Raw genomic sequence first — 19,718 nt, forward strand, 5'->3', positions numbered from 1 at the left:
TTTCAGCTCCTGACTTCAAAATTCTGTTAATACATATAAAAGAGTATCATTATGACACCACTATTTCTTGTTTCTGCTGGTGACAAACATTTGTGGCCACTACTGTAAATTGATATGTCCAAATTTTTAGGTTTTTTTAACATCAATAATAGCGTTAAAATTCTAACATCTAGTTAACATCATTAATATTATGAATATCACTATTTTTTGTAACAAAATACCTGGCTCCAGCTGGGTGCATCCGCTTCTTCCAGGATGGAAGGCTCCGCTTGCTCATCAGCCTCTGCTGAGGTGGAGGGAATGCTGCAGGGAAGGGTGGAGGGAAGAGTTGAAAGCGACTCCCTGGCTTTACACTGGTCGCCAATAAACCGTAGCTTGTTAAAGTACCACAGCCTGGGTACATACACAGCACCTGGTGCTGCTCCTGATGCTTTGGATTTCTCGATTTTCTTATTTTCCTTTCGGTACATATTTCGCAATAATTGAATTTTCCTGTCCACAAAGTCCACGTCTGCCTCTGGGATCCAAGGCTGCACAAATGTCACAAATTTCTCCAGTGTTGCCCTCCTTACTGGTTTATTATAATAATCAATGTGCTTGGAATGCCACAGATTTGTCAGCTCTTTATATTTGTCTATAAATAGACTTAAAAATTCCGGATCCTTAAATTTCTGATTCATTTTTCTGAAAGACAATACACAAGCCATAAACAATAATGTTAGCTCAGACTCTCCTAATCTTAGCCCAATATAGACCCCAGGATCTGCCACTTATTTGGGGAATTTGTTTAAACTTACCTTCGTTTTGCTTGCTCCCAACTTCCGTTCCTATTTTCGCAAACGAACATACGACATGTGATTTTTGTCGTTATATACAGTGCGTACGCGTAGAACCATGCCTGCGTTGCCCGCCCATGACGTTCTTTTAGTCAAGTTCTTGTTTTCCCGCCCTTTTCTGCGCACATAACGTACGTACGACATGTGCATTTTGTCGTTGTATACAGTGCGTACGCGTAGAACTACGCCTGCGTTGCCCGCCCATGACGTTCTTTTAGTCAAGTTCTTGTTTTCCCGCCCTTTTCTGCGCACATAACGTACGTACGACATGTGCATTTTGGCGTAAGATCCAGTGCGTACGCGTAGAACTACGCCTGCGTTGCCCGCCCATGACGTTCTTTTAGTCAAGTTCTTGTTTTCCCGCCCCTTTCTGCGCACATAATGTACGTACGACATGTGCATTTTGGCGTAAGATCCAGTGCGTACGCGTAGAACTACGCCTGCGTTGCCCGCCCATGACGTTCTTTTCCAAGAATATTTCCCGCCCCCTTTTCTCTACGGTGCGCAGTAGGAGAAACATGGTGGAAACACAACAGGTGCTTGATATTAACGACTCCAGTAGTCACGAATCCCCGGAGCCACAAACGTCCCAATCCGGAAAGAGGAGATTTAAGGCCTCAAATATGGCATTTGAAGAGATGGTGGAGATGGTGGCAATCTTGCGAAGTAAGGATTATGATGGCAAGCATGGACCATACACCCATCCGAACTTGCGCAAGGCCAGAATCATGGGCAAAGTAGTTAAGACCCTGCACAATCGTTTTGGGGTACGACGGTTAAAAGACCAATTGAGGAAACGGTGGTCCGACCTTAAATTGAGGGAGCCTGATCAATACAGAAGGATCAAGAAAGTTCTTAAAAAAAGTAAGTACTTGTCGTGTGTTCCTATTTTATGATTATTGCATACAGATCCATATGCTTTACCTTTGTACAATGTAAAAAATTGCTGCTTTCATGTTGGATACAGTAATAATCGTATCGTTCTTAACAAACCCTCGTAAGTTGTTCGTGGCAAACCTCGTTTATGATACAGGGTTTAAACAGCATTTTTTGGCTGTGTAATTTTTAGGACCCAAAAAAAGATTAGGACATTGTGACTAGAAAAGAACATTCAGTGTAATTGAAGGAGAGGACACTTGGCAGCTGGCTAAAAACACATCTGCACTCATGAGCAAAAGTGTGGGACACCAGAGAACATTTATTAGGGTAAACCACACGGGGTTCCTTGGTATACTTGGGGGGGGGGGGGGGGGGGTTGGTCAGGTGTGAAACTTGGGCAAACAAGCCAATTAGTTTATTTTTTGGCAAAGTGAATTGATTTATCATGTCTTCACATTTTGCATCTCTTCATAAACCGACAATTGTACAAGACTTCTAATCAAGGTTTCATCTTCCTAGTTCTGGCCTTAAATATCTGTGTGCTAAAGTATACCTTTTTGTTTGTTAATTTCTCATAGGGGAGAAAAGACTCACAAAGCAGGATCCCAGGGACCGCCACCCTTGCCAGCATGAATGTGAGGTTAGCCCCATCCCCCCCGTGGATGTGCATGTGGAGGAAGGAGAGGTGGAGGAAGGAGAGGAGATGGGCACCCCACCAGGTGAGTGTCTGACACCACAGCTTCAGGTAATCGATGTATACCTGCATATTTCAAAACACATGTTTTTACATCTATTTTAGGTGATGTTCTGGTTGTGGAAAGCGACACATTTCCAAGCACCAGTGCCCCCCCCGAGGATGTCGAGGAAGGAGAGGTTGAGGAAGGAGAGGTGGAGGAAGTAGGGGAGATGGGCACCCCACCAGGTGAGTGTCTGACACCCCAGCTTGTTGAAATCCATGTATGACTGCATATTTTTTGACCCAATTTTTACCATCTATTGTAGGTGATGTTCTGGTTGTGGAAAGGGCCCCGTTTTCCAGTGACAGCGCACATAGGCTGATTGGCCAGATAATGGGCTGGAATGGGGAAATAGATGCCATGCGAACTAGCCTGGATCTCATGAAGAATCAGATTGACAATATGCAGCTGGAAATGAAGAACATGATCGATATTTTGGGGAGAATATAATCCGTTTCTCCATAATATCGATCATGTTCTTCATTTCCCTTGTTTTAGTTCAAAGATTGTTACTTCCAAAATTTTAAATATTGTGGCTGATTGTTGTTACATTTTTCATATTTTTTTAAGAAAAAGAAAAACCCCCCAAAAAAATTGTTTTTTAAAATTATAAAAAAAAGGAAAATAAAAAATGTTTGGCAAAGAAAGTTAAATTAACCTAAAAAAAATTATATCAATAAATATTCAATGGCACATGTGAATGTGGCCAAATTAAAATTTTGAAGAATCAACAATGTGTGGCGTATTCTTTCAATGCTCAATACCAGTTTGGGAAAAGTGATTTTGTGTATCCAGTGACAATGGGCCTTATTTAATTAATGAAAATACACTTGGCACTACAAGTGCACTAGGATAACATAGGAGACAGCACAAACCAAAAGCAAGCAAGAAAACACATTTCAGATTTGAGGTTCTTTTATTATTTTACTGGTTTTAAAAATTAAATATTCTGTGGCATTGCAATGGCCCCCCTACCGTTAAAATAAGTGACATATCTTTGCCGAACTTCACGGGCACTTTGGGGGGCCAAGCCAGTACGGCCAGTATCCAGGCCTGTCAGAGATTCCGGACCAAGTCCAGCCTCAGGCATTATTGTAGATAAATAATTTGTGGAGTTTTTATGTAAAAAATTGTGCAAAATGCAGCACGTAAGTACTACATGGTTCAGTTTGTATTCGGCTAGGTTAATAGCAGTCAGAAAAACACGGAACCGGCTGGCCATTATTCCAAACGCATTTTCCACAACTCTTCTCGCTCTGGCCAGCCGGTAGTTGAAAACCCTCCTCTCCGGGGTGAGGGTTCTTTGGGGGAATGGCCTCATGATGTGGTCGTCCAGAGCAAAAGCCTCATCAGCGATGAACACGAAGGGGAGTTCTTCCACATTCTCGGAATCAGGTGGCAATCCCAGTCCACCTGTCTGTAGACGGCGGTAGAACTCCGTCTGGGCGAAGACTCCTCCATCCGACATCCGGCCATTCTTCCCCACGTCCACATACAGAAATTCATACTGTGCCGACACCACCGCCATTAACACAATACTGTGAAACCCCTTGTAGTTATAATAGTATGACCCCGAATGGGGTGGTGGCACAATGTGGACGTGCTTCCCATCTATCGCACCACCGCAGTTAGGAAAGTCCCAACGGGTGGCAAAATGGGATGCCACAGTCTGCCATTCCTGTGGCGATGAAGGAAACTGGGGAGGCAAAGCAGAAAAAACAAAAATAAGTACTTTTGCACATTAAACATTATACATTACAACACAAACTTTCTTTCCCGCTTCTGCCTAGTCACAGGACACCGATCGTCTGCTCCCTGTCATTGGGAGCAGTGATCAGGGTCATGTCACTGCTAGCCCATCCCCCAGACAGTTAATAAACACTCACCCAGAACACACTTTAAACCATTCCTCGGCTCCCTTGTGCTTAATAACACCTTCACTGCATGTGACATTTTTACAGTAATCAATACAATTTTTTACAGCATTGATCACTGTATTAATGACAATGGTCACAAAAATGTATGGAAATTGGCCAATGTGTCCGCCATAATGTGGCAGTCACCAGAAAAAAAAAAAAAAACGGTTAGCACCACCATTACTATTTTAAAAAATGGCAAGATTTTATAAATGCCAGCAAAATAGACCATATTTACGAAACAATAGAACTTTTGCACAAAACAATCAATAAACGCTTATTACGATTCATTTTAACACATTTGTTTACTAAAAGAATACGTATTGGCATCAAATGATGTCCAAAAAAATCAGGGTGATATATTTTTGTGCCTATATTTCTTAGAGCGAAAAGTGAAAAATAATGCATATTTTGAAAAATGCATTTTGGGTTTGTTGGTGGTTAATCACCAAAAATAAAAAAGCAGAGGTGATCAAAGACAACCAAATAAAACATCTATTTGTGCTAATAAAATGAAGATAATTTACTAGGAGGAGCCATGTTACAAGGACGCACAATTGTCAATTCAAACAACGCACTGCCAAATCACCCAAAAAAGTGCTGAAGGTCAGGAAGGGGGAAAATCATTCCAGGGTTGAAGTGGGTTAAAAATACAATATATAACTCAACATTAATTTAAGGACACACAGACTAGTTGGAATTATATTAAGTGGGGGGGGGGGATCCAGTTAAAGGACACACAGACCATTTGGGATACTATTAAGGGGGGGGGGGATTCAGTTAAGGGGACACAGACCATTTGGAATAATCTTTAAATGTTTGGTTTTAGGATAAAGCAATAGAATGGAGCTGACAAAAGACATTTTAAGTGACTAGACTAGGTGGATATGGGCCTACCATAGCATGTTGGTGAGGTTTAATGAAGGCAAATATGCAGGAAAGACAAAAAAGGAGCATTAAAAGATTACAGCATGCATGAGGACAAAGGGGACATTCACAGCATATTGCAATCATGGTAATTAGAGATTGAGGAAAGAAATACAAGGCATTAGCAAACATTAAAGACAATAAAATGTGATGTTAAATGATAAATCTTACCTTAATATAGTCCTCCTGCAGGACCTGTATGATGGCAGAACAGGTCTCTGGGATAATGATCCCCAGAGCCTGGGGGGAGATGCCTGTCGAGAACTTGAGGTCCTGAAGGCTTCTCCCTGTCGCCAAGTAGCGCAACGTGGCGACGAGCCTCTGCTCCGGAGTGATGGCTTGCCGCATGCAGGTATCCTGCCTGCTGATATAAGGGGTCAGCAAAGCCAGCAGATGGTGAAAAACGGGGTCCGTCATCCGGAGATAATTCCTGAAATCATCAGGATTATTCTCCCGGATCTCACGAAGCAAAGGCATGTGCGAGAACTGGTCACGCTGGAGCAACCAATTCTTCGTCCATGAACTCCTCAACACCCCGTCCACGGACTGTTCTTGGGTTGAAGAATGAACTACAACACCAAGCACAAGCAAAGCACGAACTCGACGACGAGTACGTACACGCAACATGGCTTCAAAACGGTCGGCTTGTCAGAACGAACTTAACAGAAGTCACTGAAGAACAGCAAGGCCTGTGAAGAGCGAGCTGAAAGTCAGCGAGCGCAGTTAGATCGCACTGCAAAATACAGAGACGAACTGACTACACGCACTAAAAAACAGATACAAACCTCACAAGCACAAACTGAAAAGCAGTGAAAAACGTTCTGAAAAATACGAGTCTGAAAAACGCAAATCGTCTCTCACCAAACTTCTACTAACACGAGATAAACACAAAATTAGCAGAAGGAGCCCAAAGGGTGGCGCACTTGGTATTGAACTTCCGTTTTATAGTCTCGTCGGACCTGGTGTACGTCACCGCATACCAGACGGGCGGACTTTAGTGGGATCGTGTGTAGGCAAGTCCGTTTCCACGGAACTCTGTCGGAACTCTGTCGGAACTCCGGCGGAACTCCGGTGGAACTCCGGCGGAAACTCCTTCGGACTTAAGTCCGCTCGTGTGTACGGGGCATAACAGTTTTTTTTGGTAGCGTTTTATATTTAAATCCTGAAGGCAGCGCTTGTTTTTCTGGGTCCCGTACGTGGCTAGGCTCCCAAAAAGTCCCCCACGTGTGGTATCCCCATACTCGGGAGAAGCAGCAGAATTTCTTTTGGGGTGTAATTTCACTTATGCCCATAGCATGTGTGAGCAATATATCATTTAGTGACAACTTTGTGCAAAAAAAAAATTTGTAATATTCCTGCAACTTGTGGCAAAATATCAAATATTTCATGGACTCAACATGCCTCTCAGTAAATAGCTTGGGGTGCCTACTTTCCAAAATGAGGTCATTTGGGGGGGTTTTGTGCTATTTTGGCATTTCACTTATGGGGGGGGGTTTGTGCTATTTTGGCATTTCACTTATGCCCATAGCATGTGTGAGCAATATATCATTTAGTGACAACTTTGTGCAAAAAAAAATTGTAATATTCCTGCAACTTGTGGCAAAATATCAAATATTTCATGGACTCAACATGCCTCTCAGTAAATAGCTTGGGGTGTCTACTTTCCAAAATGGGGTCATTTGGGGGGGTTTTGTGCTATTTTGGCATTTTATGGCCTTCGAAACTGTGATAGGAAGTGAGGAGGGAAATCAAAAATTTGCACCCTTAGCCCCTGTACACACGGTCGGAGATTTCCATAACCAAATCCGTCGGATTTTGTCAGTCGGATCTTGTCCGAAACTGATGCATACACACGGTCGGACAAAGTTGGCGAAAAAATCTGATCTTTCAGAAAGTGATGACGTAATTTCGTTACGATGGGACTACATTCAGGCTAGTAGCCAATAGCTTTGATGTAGGAATTTGATCTGAGCATGCGTGGCACTTGGTCCGATCAAAATTCTCTACACATGATCGGAGTATGTCCGATCGGCCCAGTTGGTCGGGAAATATTTCCAACATGTTGGAAAATTGGGTCAGACGGAATCAGTCCGATGCATACCACACACAGTCGGATTATCCGATGACACGGTCCGATAGGATACATTCCGACGGATTCTCCGACCGTGTGTACAAGGGCTAAGAAATCCTGAAGGCAGTGATTGGTTTTCGGGGTGCCGTACGCGGCTAGACTCCCAAAAAGTCCCACATATGTGGTATCCTCGTACTCAGGAGAAGCAGCAGAATATATTTTGGGGTGCAATTCCACATATAACAATGGCATGTGTGAGCAATATATCATTTAGTGACAACTTTTTGTAAACTTTTTTTTTTGTGTCATTATTCAATCACTTGGGACAAAAAAAAAATAATATTCAATGGGCTCAACATACCCCTCAGCAATTTCCTTGGGGTGTCTACTTTCCAAAATGGAGTCATTTGGGGGGGTTTGTACTGCCCTGTCATTTTAGCACCTCAAGAAATGAGATAGGCAGTCATAAATTAAAAGCTGTGTAAATTCCAGAAAATGTACTCTAGTTTGTAGACGCTATAACTTTTGCACAAACCAATAAATATACGCTTATTGACATTTTTTTTTACTAAAGACATGTGGCTGAATACCGTATATACTCGAGTATAAGCCGAGATTTTCAGCCTCTTTTTTGAGGCTGAAAGTGCCCCCCTCGGCTTATACTCGAGTCATCGCTGTCTGTCTGCCCGATCAGCGTGTCGAGCAGACAGACAGCGGCCATTCTAGGATTCAAAGGCCGCGCCTCCCTCTCCGCCTTCGCCTGTGATAGGCGGAACACTGAATTTCCCAGCAGTCTGTGTTCCGCCTATCACGGACATCCTCTCATCCTCGTCCGTAGTATGAAGATGAGCGGACGTCCATGATAGGCGGACCACTGACTGCTGGGAAATTGAGTGTTCCGCCTATCACGGACATCCGATAGGCGGAACACTCAATTTCCCAGCAGTCAGTGGGAAATTGAGTGTTCCGCCTATCACCGACGGAGGCGCGGCTTTTGAATCCTAGAATGGCCACCGACGAAGAGCTGAAGGACGGAGGCTCGGCTCGGGACGGGCCGGGACGGGCCGGGACGCAGGCCGGGACGGGACGCAGGCCGGGACGGGACGCAGGCCGGGACGGGACGCAGGCCGGGACGGACACAGGCTGGACGGACACAGGTAGGCTCTACTGTGTCTTTACTGTGCCTCTCCTGGAAATGAAGAAATCAATGCATGTGCCCTATTCCATTTTTCTTTCAGTTTGTACCATATGGAACCCATTACTTCAATGGCTACTTCCTCTGACTGGTGTTTATGATGATCAAACAATGTTTAGCAAATAATATACATACACATATGCTTATTATAGTGCTTTTGTAACAACAGCAATGTAAAACCTTTCTATTACTGGTGTTACTGGTTTATTCCTTAGTAGCCTATTTGACAGTTGTTTCTAATTCCTTAGGGCAATTTTGATATATTAATGAACCAATCAAACTAAGGTGGGAAAAAGCACACACACACACACGGATGCATGCACACACACACACACACACACACACAGGGATGGATGGACACACACACACACACGGATGCATGGACACACACACACACACACACACACGGATGCATGGACACACACACACACACACACACACACGGATGCATGGACACACACACACACACACACACACGGATGCATGGACACACACACACACGGATGCATGGACACACACACACACACACGGATGCATGGACACACACACACACACACGGATGCATGGACACACACACACACACACGGATGCATGGACACACACAGGGATGGATGGACACACAGGGATGGACGGACACACAGGGATGGACAGGCATGTCTCACCCTCGGCTTATACACGAGTCAATAATTTTTTCCAGTTTTTTGGGGGTAAATTGGGGACCTCGGCTTATATTCGGGTCGGCCTATACTCGAGTATATACGGTACATTTTGGCCTAAATGTATGACTAAAATTTAGTTCATTTGATTTTTCTTATAACAAAAAGTAGAAAATATCTTTTAAAAAATTTTTTTTCAGTCTTTTTCCTTTTATATCGTAAAAAATAAATATCGCAGAGGCAATCAAATACCATCAAAAGAAAGCTCTATTTGTGGGAAGAAAGGGACGCAAATTTAGTTTGGGTACAACATTGCATGACCGCGCAATTACCAGTTAAAGCAGTGCAGTGTGAAATTGTAAAAAGACCTCTGGTCCTTAGGCTGACAATTGGTCCGGGGCTGAAGTGGTTAAAGTGGTTGTAAACCCTTACAAACCACTTTGACCTACAGGTAAGCCTAGATTAAGGCTTACCTGTAGGTCCAAGAAATATCTCCTAAACCTATATGGTTTAGGAGATATTTGCCCGAAGACAGGCACCGCTGTCTACGGCGCATGCGCCGTAGACAGCGGCGCGCAGGCACACTGAGCGCGGCATTTCCAAAAATGGAGCTGCCGCGCGTGTCGGCTCCCGTGCGCATGCGCGGGAGTGACGTCATCGCGACTCCGCCGAATGACAGCGGCGGAGCTGCGAGACCCCACCGAAAAGATGGATGCGCCGGACTACAGGGGACAGCGGTGACATCGCTGGCTCCTGTGTCAGGTAAGTGACACATAATGGGCTACTATGCGATGCATAGTAGTCCATTATGCTTTGCCTTTGCAGGGAATGAAAGAGGAAGTAAACCCATCAGGGTTTACTTCCTCTTTAAGATTCAACAAATAAAATGCTGGAAGCTCAATGGTTTCTATGCAGAGCTGCACCAGATTTTGCATGACTAGTGTATAACATATATGCATTTTGCTACCAACCTATACTCCACTAACCTCCCCATTATATAATAAATAAGACCATACCACTTTTGGAGTAAAATAGGCCGTAGCAGCCATTAATTTATTAAACTGTATAAAATATCCAAAAATATATAACTCTTTAAATAACATAAACCATAATAAAAACAGTAACAAAACAATAACATCAGTTATGACGAAAACATCAGCTCCCCCTAGTGTTGGTCTTTGCAGGTACACCAATAACCCTCAGGTTATATCCAAAAATTATGACACTGCGGTCCCTCTGACGTGGGTTATTGGGCCTCAAGCCAACAGGCTGACTCCGAGACACCCACCTACCGCAATGCCCCCATAACCAATTACCAGATAACCTCCGTTAACTGGAGTACCACCCACAGGACCCGTACCACCGACAGATACTGACTCTTCATTCAGAACTCTCTTCCTCACCCACAAAGACCAAACACCAGCCACAGCTAACAAGGGTAACCCCCTTACCCTTGGGAGCCCCGCCACACACGCAACGCTCGCTGCGCTCCATCCTGTATCCCCAGTGCCCACAGATCAGTCCCCACATCATTAAGGTGCACTCCATCCTTCTTCCAGTACCGCCAATTTTCAAATTCCAACTCCAGATGTCTGATCCCCAAACCTCCATGCTGTATCACAAACCTGCTGATACCCCTGATTATTTTGCGTCTGTCCCTGTTCACACCCTCCACCGACCTGGCCATCCTCCAAGACTGACGAGCCACCATGTCGAACCACGCGATGATAGTGTCCGGATAAGACATACGCAGCCGCTGTATATCGAACTTCATGTCCTGTGTGATATCCAACATGGACCTGACTCCTAAGTCGTTGCCCCCCACATGTAAAATCAAAACATCTGGAGGCCTGTCCCGCCGTGCAAAACGGTGATACCATTCTGCTCCATAACATACCCGGAAACCCCAACCAACGAACACAGGCTTCTCGGTTGGAAAACCCCAGCTGCCACCCGTTAGGCCGGACATCTGCCCTTCTGGCCCCCCAGCAAACATATGAGTGGCCCAAAATCCAGATCAGGCACTGCACCGCATCTGGAATTTAAGAAAGACAAATGTGCCACCATGACCATGCAAAACAACTTTAACCCCAACTCAACAGATCCTGAGCCCCCCAAAAACCAAACTGCCATCACAACAGGTGAGGGCGGACATACAGTCTAAACCTTCTGGATTCCCACCGCCCAATGCGTTTTACTGCTTCCTCGCCCAAACCGGACCTAGCCACTTCAGTCGCTGCCCCTATCCTGAACGAATGAGAAGAGAAACCTTTGTCCTCCAAACCCATACCCCGTAAACACTTCCGGAAAACAGCGACAAACTGAAATTTGGACAGCGGGGACCCATCCTCATGCAGTAATAATGAACCTGTAAACCCCGGTCTGTGATCCAAAAACCCCCTAACTGCCACCACTGGACATAAATCCGATCCCGGCAAGGGGTAGACGTATACCATCTTACCCCTGCCCGCTTGATCCGTTTTTGATCTCCGCAGTCGCACAGAAACCCCGTCTGCAGCGCACTGGATGTCCTGGAACCCAATGCCCCCTTGGACTTTCTTAGACGGGCTAACCAATTCCCCAATTCTAAACGTCCCAAAAAACGCCAACAGAAAAGCCGCCCTGAATAAACCCAGCTCATAGGTCGAGGAGCAAACCCCCACCAACTGCTCCAGAATGCCCCCCAGGATCGCAAAAGACACAGGTCTCCTAGTATCCTTCCGCCCAACCGAATTCTTATAGCCTTTTATCCCCTGGCACGCCCAAAAATCCTTGGTAAAATCCGGAAGCCCCTGCCATTTGAACAGAAATGCCAAACCTGCCATTTTCCTGCTCACGGCAGCCCCTGAGGCTCCCTCCTCCATCTGTCTAGATAGGTAATACAGCACCATCCAGTGAACTACCGGGCCCATGGGATCCTCACCCAAACCCTGAACGAAAACCCCCCATTCCTCCCATACCTTACCATATGCTCTCCATGTGGGTTCGCCCACCGACTTCCTAATCCATCCCGTGAGTCGCCCAATGCAATCGTCCACAACCAGTCGGGACAGGGCACTCCGTGTTGCTCCGCGGCCGGCGCCAACTCCCGGAACCTGTCCCACTGAAAGTGAGACAACGCATCAGCAATCACGTTCTCCACACCTGGCAAGTGCACCGCATAAATGAAGATATTCAGCTGCAAACACCGTAAAACCGTGTTGCAGTAGCTTGATGACCGGAGGGGACGATGCAGATACTCTGTTGATCACCTGCACCACCCCCAGGTTATCACCATGGAATTGAACCTTCCTGTCCCGGAACGATGCCCCCCAGAGCTCCACCGCCAGCACCACCGGAAACAATTCCAGCAGCACCAGATTTTTGGTAAACCCAGCATCCACCCACGACTTCGGCCAGGGGCCCACACTCCAGCAGCCCTGGAAAAAAGCTCCAAAGACTGATGCCTCCGCCGCATCGGTGAATAATTCCATATCAAAATTACTCACCGGTCTAGACATCCACAAAGCCCTTCCGTTAAAGGCCTCCAGGAAACGGTGCCAAATCCGCAGATCATCCCTATGCACTTTAAGCAGCCGCACATAGTGCACGGGTGACCGCACACCTGCCGTGCTCGCCGACAGCCGCCGACAAAACACCCTAACCATTGGAAGAATTCTACAAGCAAAGTTGAGTTTCCCCAACAGTGATTATAGAACCTTAAGCTGCACCTTGCACTTGTCCAATAGTCCCTGAATGATGGTCTTCAGATCCACAAGCTTGTCCTCCGGCAACCTGCATTCCATCGCTTCATACATACATACATACATAGTTAGTCAGGTTGAAAAAAGACACAAGCCCATCCAGTTCAACCTTAACGCTTCAGAATCCAACACAATACCCAGAAAGGTGATGACCTTCCTGGGCCCTTGCGCCTTGTCGGGCGCCAACGGAATGCCGAACTGTTCCGCTACGTGTTCCAACGTCGCCGGCAACACCCCGCACACTCTGGAATCCGGCGGACCCACGCAGAGAAAGTCATCCAAATAATGGATAACAGAGTTCAGCCCTGCGACATCCCGCACCACCCATTCCACAAATGAGCTAAATGTTTCAAACACCGCGCACGAAATGGAGCACCCCATGGGGAGGCAATGGTCAACATAAAACATGTTGTCCCAATGACACCCCAACAACCGAAAACTTTCGGGATGGAGGGGAGCAATCGAAAAGCCGACTCAATGTCTGTTTTGGCCATCAGCGCCCCCCGCCCATATCGGCGGACCCAACTCACCGCCGCATCAAAGGACGTGTAGCTAACTGTACACTCCTCAGGATCAATGGCATCATTGACCGACCCCCCTTTCTGAAAAGACAAGTGGTGAATTAGCCGAAATTTCTGCGGTTCCTTCTTTGGAACCACCCCCAAAGGAGAAACCACAAGATCAGGGAAAGGTGCCACCGGAAAAGGGCCTCCCATCCGTCCCAACTCTACCTCCTTACACAGATTCATCGGTCGCATCCTTTCCACCATAACTGGCGTCCTCCCTCTTTTGCGCAGCATCTCCAGATCTGTTCCTGCCCTGTTTAAAACAGCGTGACAACGGGTGTGTTCCCTTGCAGCTGGAACACTCATGCTTGTACCGACAGGATCCGCCAAACTTACAGGATCCCTCGTTGAACTGCCAACACGCTCCCATCTTTCTACTGGCCGATTGTCCAGAAGCAGAAGATCCACCGCCTCCCCCCAGAAAAAACTGGCCCGGTGCCCTCGCCGACGTCATCAGGCGCATCCACAGACTAATGTCCTTGTGGTCCCATCTCAGCGACGGCCGCACCGCTCTCCGCTGGCGAAACTGTTCATCGTATCTCAGCCACGCGGTTCCCCCGTACACTCGGTAAGCTTCCCCAACCGAGTCCATGTAACAGAAAAGAGCCCAGCAATGCTCAGCGTTCTTTTCTCCAATCACACTCGCCATGATGGCGAATGCCTGCAGCCAATTCGCAAAGGTCCTCGGTATCAGTCTGTCCTGCCGCTTCTCCTCGTTGTCTTTTTTAGTATCATCCGGCTTCACCCTGTCCAGGTTGAACTTCTCTAGTGGTAGTAGTGAAAATATCTCCACATACTCACCCTTCCATATTTTCTCCCGTACCTCTGGCTTCAAATGAGCCCCCAACGGGCCTTCAAAGCAGACATACACCTCGCATTTCGAAGAGTCCGCCAAACTTACAATGTCTTGTCTAGTAGAGGACTCGCTCCTGCTTGATGCCTTAATGGTCACTGGCGGCTCCAGCCCCGCGGGCCCAGCCACCTTTTGCCACACCCCCTGACACCCCGCCAGAAGGGACCCACGCTGCCGCCGGGCCAGTGGCAGCCCTCTCCTGGTGCTCAAACCTGCCCACCAGCTCCTTGATCCCAGCCAGAAAACCCAACAGCCCACTCTCTGCCCTGACAGCCCCACCTGTCCCCAAACCCCCCTGCTCCACCACCTCCTGTGTACCCGCACTCACAGCACCACCGGCACCCGCCGAAACAACCCCCCCACCAATAGGTAAACTTAAAGGGTACTCACCGGGCTGCACAGGAGCGATCCCACCAGCCGATCTCTCGGACACCCTAGCAGGGGTTGGACTTCTCAGAACCTCCTCCTCCGATCCAGATACCTCACCCCCTGACCTGTGACCGGACATCAGCGCATCCTCTCCAGACAGCCCACCAGGGGACACGGCCCTGGCTGCCGAGGGTAAAACAGCCGACCTGGCCTGCCGCCGTGCTGCGTACCCGCCAGTGGATTTTTGCGTTGCCTTTGTAGGGCCGGTGCGGACCACCTCAGCCCCGTCCGATCGACCACCAATCGCTGACGCCAGTCTCCGTCCCTCCTCACCCGACCTGGTGATGCTAGCCCTGGGGGGGGACCCACCCCCGCGGCCCGAGATCTCCCCCACTGAGGTCCTAACCCTGCGTGTTCCACGCTGGGTGGGGGGGCTGCATCCGCTCCTACTGCTCTCTTATGGGGCCCAGCAGCTCCTGTAGATCCCCCTTCCGTCCTGCTCCTCTGTCCCAGCCTCCTTGGGGATGGGTTCCTCAGTCTCCCCCCTCCAGTCCTGGTGGCTCTCTTCACCGGGGGGGGGCCCGATGGAGCCCTCCCCGGACTGCTGGCATCAGCTCTCCCTCTCCTGGGGGGTTCAGGTGAAAACCTGGACGGGGGCCGTGACCTCCGTGGGCGCCCCCCCACCCCCGCCGTCCGTGGATGTCCCCCCCCGGCTGCCCCAGCAAAACCCCCAGTGTCTCCTACACCCATGCCTCCCCCCGAGTGGCTGCCTCCTCTCTAACCTTTGCAATCAGCTCCTCTATGGCTGCCATGCTGCTGTCCTCCTCAAACTTTTTTCTTGAATGCTGCCTCGTGAAGGGGGCGGGATCAACTTCTCTGCACTGAGTAACTCACACCCTACTCCCCTCGGCCAATCCCCCGCCCCCTATCATGCAGGGCTGACATGCACTGTTCACACAGTCATGCCAGCCCTCTGCCTACAGGGTTTTGTTAACCCCTGCGGCGCCAGGCTTTTCTTTCTCAATGTAGCCTACTCCCTGAAACTGGAATCCTCCACCCTGCACATCCGGGCTCACCAAATTTTCACAGGCACTCTTGAGACAGAGAACAGTCTGTGACTTTTTTTTTTTTGGTTATTTATGGAGGGTAATAACTTTGATGGGGGTGGGCAGTTATTGGATGTTCACTCAACTTTAGTAAACTTCACGGACACTCTTCCTATATACCAACTCTATATACAGCTCCACTTCTTCCTCCAGCACACATTTGTTTGCAGAACCCAGCTGAATCTCTGTGAAGATCTGACAGGCACTCAGTCAGATTAAATGGAATGGCCCATTGCAGGCAGGAACCCGAAGCCCCTAGGTTGTATAGCAAAGTATTACAGTATCCAGCTTATACTCATACTCTTCTGGCTACTGATATCACCACCACCTCTTCAGGCACTGCCAACCCACCTGGCTGCAGCTGCCCCTTTACTAGCCTTACAGGCTAACTTCTCTCCGCTGTCCTCCAGACTGACATTCACCAGCCCACCTGGCTAACTCTCAGGAGATCTCCCAGTAGTGATGACCTGCTCCTGCTGTCCTCTCTCTTCTTGCTCCCATGCCTCCAGGAAGGGCTTTCTCTTTGTGTTTTGGCAGGGTCCTTCCAGCACCTCAGTCAAGGGAGGCACCAGAGAGGCTGCTAGGATAAGTCATCCAGCACTGAACTAAAGTAACCCTGGCCCAGATTACACAGCACATGCTTAGACCTGAGCTGAACAATTTTTACCTACCCTACAAACCTACCCTTCACCTAGCACACATTAGAGGGTGCTGCATCCAGTTTTAGTAAATAAACCCCACTGTGTAGAGCTATGGCTAAATTAAAGCTCCACTCCAGACAAAACTTTTTTTTTTTTTCATTTTGGTTAAAGCGTGAGAACCTTTGTCCACACTTTATCAGTGAAATGTTTGAGGATCATTTCCGAAAACATTCAAGACAGTAGAATGCATAAGTTAAATACAATATAACCAAATCAGTGAGACTGAGTATAATGCTTAGTACACAAAATGAGTTTTTTTTTCGGACGAATGACTGTCTGTTTTTTTTGCATGCTAATCTCATATCGAAAATGTAAAAGTTACTAAAGTTACGAAAATTCTTGTATGGCAGAACAAACATTGGTAAGTGATGTGTTGTATCTGTATTGTATTTTCAGACGAAAGCTGCACTTATTAAATGAAAATAGTATGCTCTGGTATTGTACAAGACAAATTTTCATGTTTGTCCCTTCGGATAATATTGAATGAACTGTTGTGATTGGCTCTTCGAAAGCTGAGTACTAACGATCAGATTATCGCACGATTGCTTTGAAAGTGGTATGTTTCATCCAATTTTATGATTATGTGTACAGACCTTAAGAGTCCATTCACACAGGGGCAACACGACTTGTAGGCGACTTGAGTCAGGCAACTTGGACACGACTTGAGTTAAGATCACAGCGCGACTTGGGACGACTTCAAAACGACTTGTGATGACTTCAAGCGCGACTTGGGACGACTTACAAGTCGCCCCAGGCCAGGCGACTTTTGCCGTGGCCAAGCAGAGAATGAGCTGAAGGGGAACTCCATTTCTGAAAAAAATTTGGCATGGGTTCCCCCTCCGAGAGCATACCAGGCCCTTAGGTCTGGTATGGATTCCAAGGGGAACCCCCTACGCCGAAAAAACGGCGTGGGGGTCCCCCCCAGATCCACACCAGACCCTTATCCGAGCACGCTACCCGGCTGGCCAGGAAAGGGGGTGGGGACGAGCGGGCGCCCCCCCCCTCCTGAGCCGTACCAGGCCGCGTGCCCTCAACATGGGGGGGTGCCTTGGGGGAGGGAGGGCGTGCGCCCCCCCCACCCCAAAGCACCTTGTCCCCATGTCGATGAGGACAAGGGCCTCTTCCCGACAACCCTGGCCGTTGGTTGTCGGGGTCTGCGGGCGGGGGGCTTATCGGAATCCGGGAGCCCCCTTTAATAAGGGGGCCCCCGGATACCGGCCCCCCACCCTATGTGAATGAGTATGGGGTACAATGTACCCCTACCCATTCCCCTGTGAAATAAAGTACAAAAAAAACCACAACACAGGGAAAAAATATTTTATTGCACAGCTTCGGGGGTCTTCCGTCTTCGGGGGTCTTCTCGTCGGACTCCTCCGCTATCTTCTTGTATCTTCTCTACTCGACGAGCTCTCCGGCCACAATGCCAGGGACGCGCTCCGCTGCCACTTATATAGGGACAATGGGGCGGTGTCACATGGGTTGATGTCACATGGGTTGGTCACATGGGTTGATGTCACATGGTAACCATGTGATATCAACCCATGTGACCAACCCATGTGACATCAACCCATGTGACACCGCCCCATTGTCCCTATATAAGTGGCAGCGGAGCGCGTCCCTGGCATTGTGGCCGGAGAGCTCGTCGAGTCAACATCTCCAGGAGAAGAAGAAGGAGAAGAACGGAAGGCGGCGGCGACAGAAGACCGGGCCACCGCCTCTAAAAGAGCTATAAGAAGGCGCGGTGGCCCGGCAGAAAAACCGAAGAGGGGGACAAGACCCCCGAAGTCGGGAGAAGAGGCCGGCGGCGGGGAGGAAGAAAGCCGGACTCCTCCGCTAGCAAAAGAGCTACAAGAAGATAGCGGAGGAGTCCGACGAGAAGACCCCCGAAGACGGAAGACCCCCGGAGCTGTGCAATAAAATATTTTTTCCCTGTGTTGTGTTTTTTTTTGTACTTTATTTCACAGGTGAATGGGTAGGGGTACATTGTACCCCATACTCATTCACATAGGGTGGGGGGCCGGTATCCGGGGGCCCCCTTATTAAAGGGGGCTCCCGGATTCCGATAAGCCCCCCGCCCGCAGACCCCGACAACCAACGGCCAGGGTTGTCGGGAAGAGGCCCTTGTCCTCATCGACATGGGGACAAGGTGCTTTGGGGTGGGGGGGCGCACGCCCTCCCTCCCCCAAGGCACCCCCCCATGTTGAGGGCACGCGGCCTGGTACGGCTCAGGAGGGGGGGGCCGCCCGCTCGTCCCCACCCCCTTTCCTGGCCGGCCGGGTAGCGTGCTCGGATAAGGGTCTGGTGTGGATCTGGGGGGGACCCCCACGCCGTTTTTTCGGCGTAGGGGGTTCCCCTTGGAATCCATACCAGACCTAAGGGCCTGGTATGCTCTCGGAGGTGGAGTGCCCTCTTGAGAGCTGATAATTCTGTCAGAGTCGCCTCCGTATAGACGGAGATCCGACTTGGAGGCGATCTCCATTGAAATCAATGGGTACCGGTCGCCTACAAGTCGGATAGAAGTAGTACAGGAACCTTTTCTGAAGTCGGAGCGACTTCAGTAGTGTGCATTAAGACGGCTCTCATTCACTTACATTGCTTTTTAAATGTTGTCCGACCTGAGGCGACTAGGGGCGACCTGAAGTCGGATCAGGAGTTGCCCCTGTGTGAATGGACTCTAAAGAGGAGCTGCACCTAAAAAAAAAATATTAAAAGCCAGCAGCTACTAATATTGCAGCTGCTGACTTTTAATAAAATCACACTTACCTGTCCCAGGTTCCAGCGATGTCGGCGGCAGATGACGAGCGATCGCTCGTCTCGCTGCTGCCACCGCCGCCATCCTCTGTCAGAGAATCGGGAAGTGAAGCATGACGGCTTCACTGCCCGGTTCCCTACTGCGCATGCGCGAGTCGCGCTGCGCGTCTCTTATGGTCCCCCGCTGTGTCTCTGGGAACTGTGTGTTTCCCAGAACACAACGGGGGGGGGGGGGGCGAAGCGTCTGCGGGGGTCTGCGGCGGTCTGGCCGGAAGTGGGTGCAGTTACCTGGATTATCCAGGTAACTGCACCCCCTCCCCCTTGAAAGGTGCCGATTGTGGCACCGGAGGGGGGGGGGGGATCAGATTAGCGGAACTTCCCCTTTAGGGTGAAGAACCGCTTTAAGATGATA

General features: G+C 48.6%; 1 protein-coding gene across 6 annotated transcripts in view; it reads left to right on the forward strand.

Annotated features, from left to right (window-relative positions):
• The window catches only part of LOC143933945 (galactoside alpha-(1,2)-fucosyltransferase 2-like), a 299,455-nt gene that overhangs the window by 98,582 nt on the left and 181,155 nt on the right, over positions 1–19,718 (forward strand). The window contains exons 2-4 of one of the 6 annotated variants that reach the window (XM_077457140.1): positions 2,294–2,434; positions 2,515–2,637; positions 2,718–3,066. The exons of the other annotated variants lie outside the window; for them this stretch is intronic. Coding sequence (XP_077313266.1) covers positions 2,419–2,434; positions 2,515–2,637; positions 2,718–2,902 — 324 coding nt within the window. The 5' untranslated portion in view covers positions 2,294–2,418 and the 3' untranslated portion in view covers positions 2,903–3,066. Of the gene's footprint in view, positions 1–2,293; positions 2,435–2,514; positions 2,638–2,717; positions 3,067–19,718 lie in introns of those variants that run through there. 6 annotated transcript variants of the gene reach the window in all.

This window comes from Lithobates pipiens, unplaced genomic scaffold (genome assembly GCF_037356315.1).
Source record: "Lithobates pipiens isolate NorthernLeopardFrog02 unplaced genomic scaffold, aLitPip1_a1.2 Scaffold_27, whole genome shotgun sequence".
NCBI classification, from domain to species: domain Eukaryota; kingdom Metazoa; phylum Chordata; class Amphibia; order Anura; family Ranidae; genus Lithobates; species Lithobates pipiens.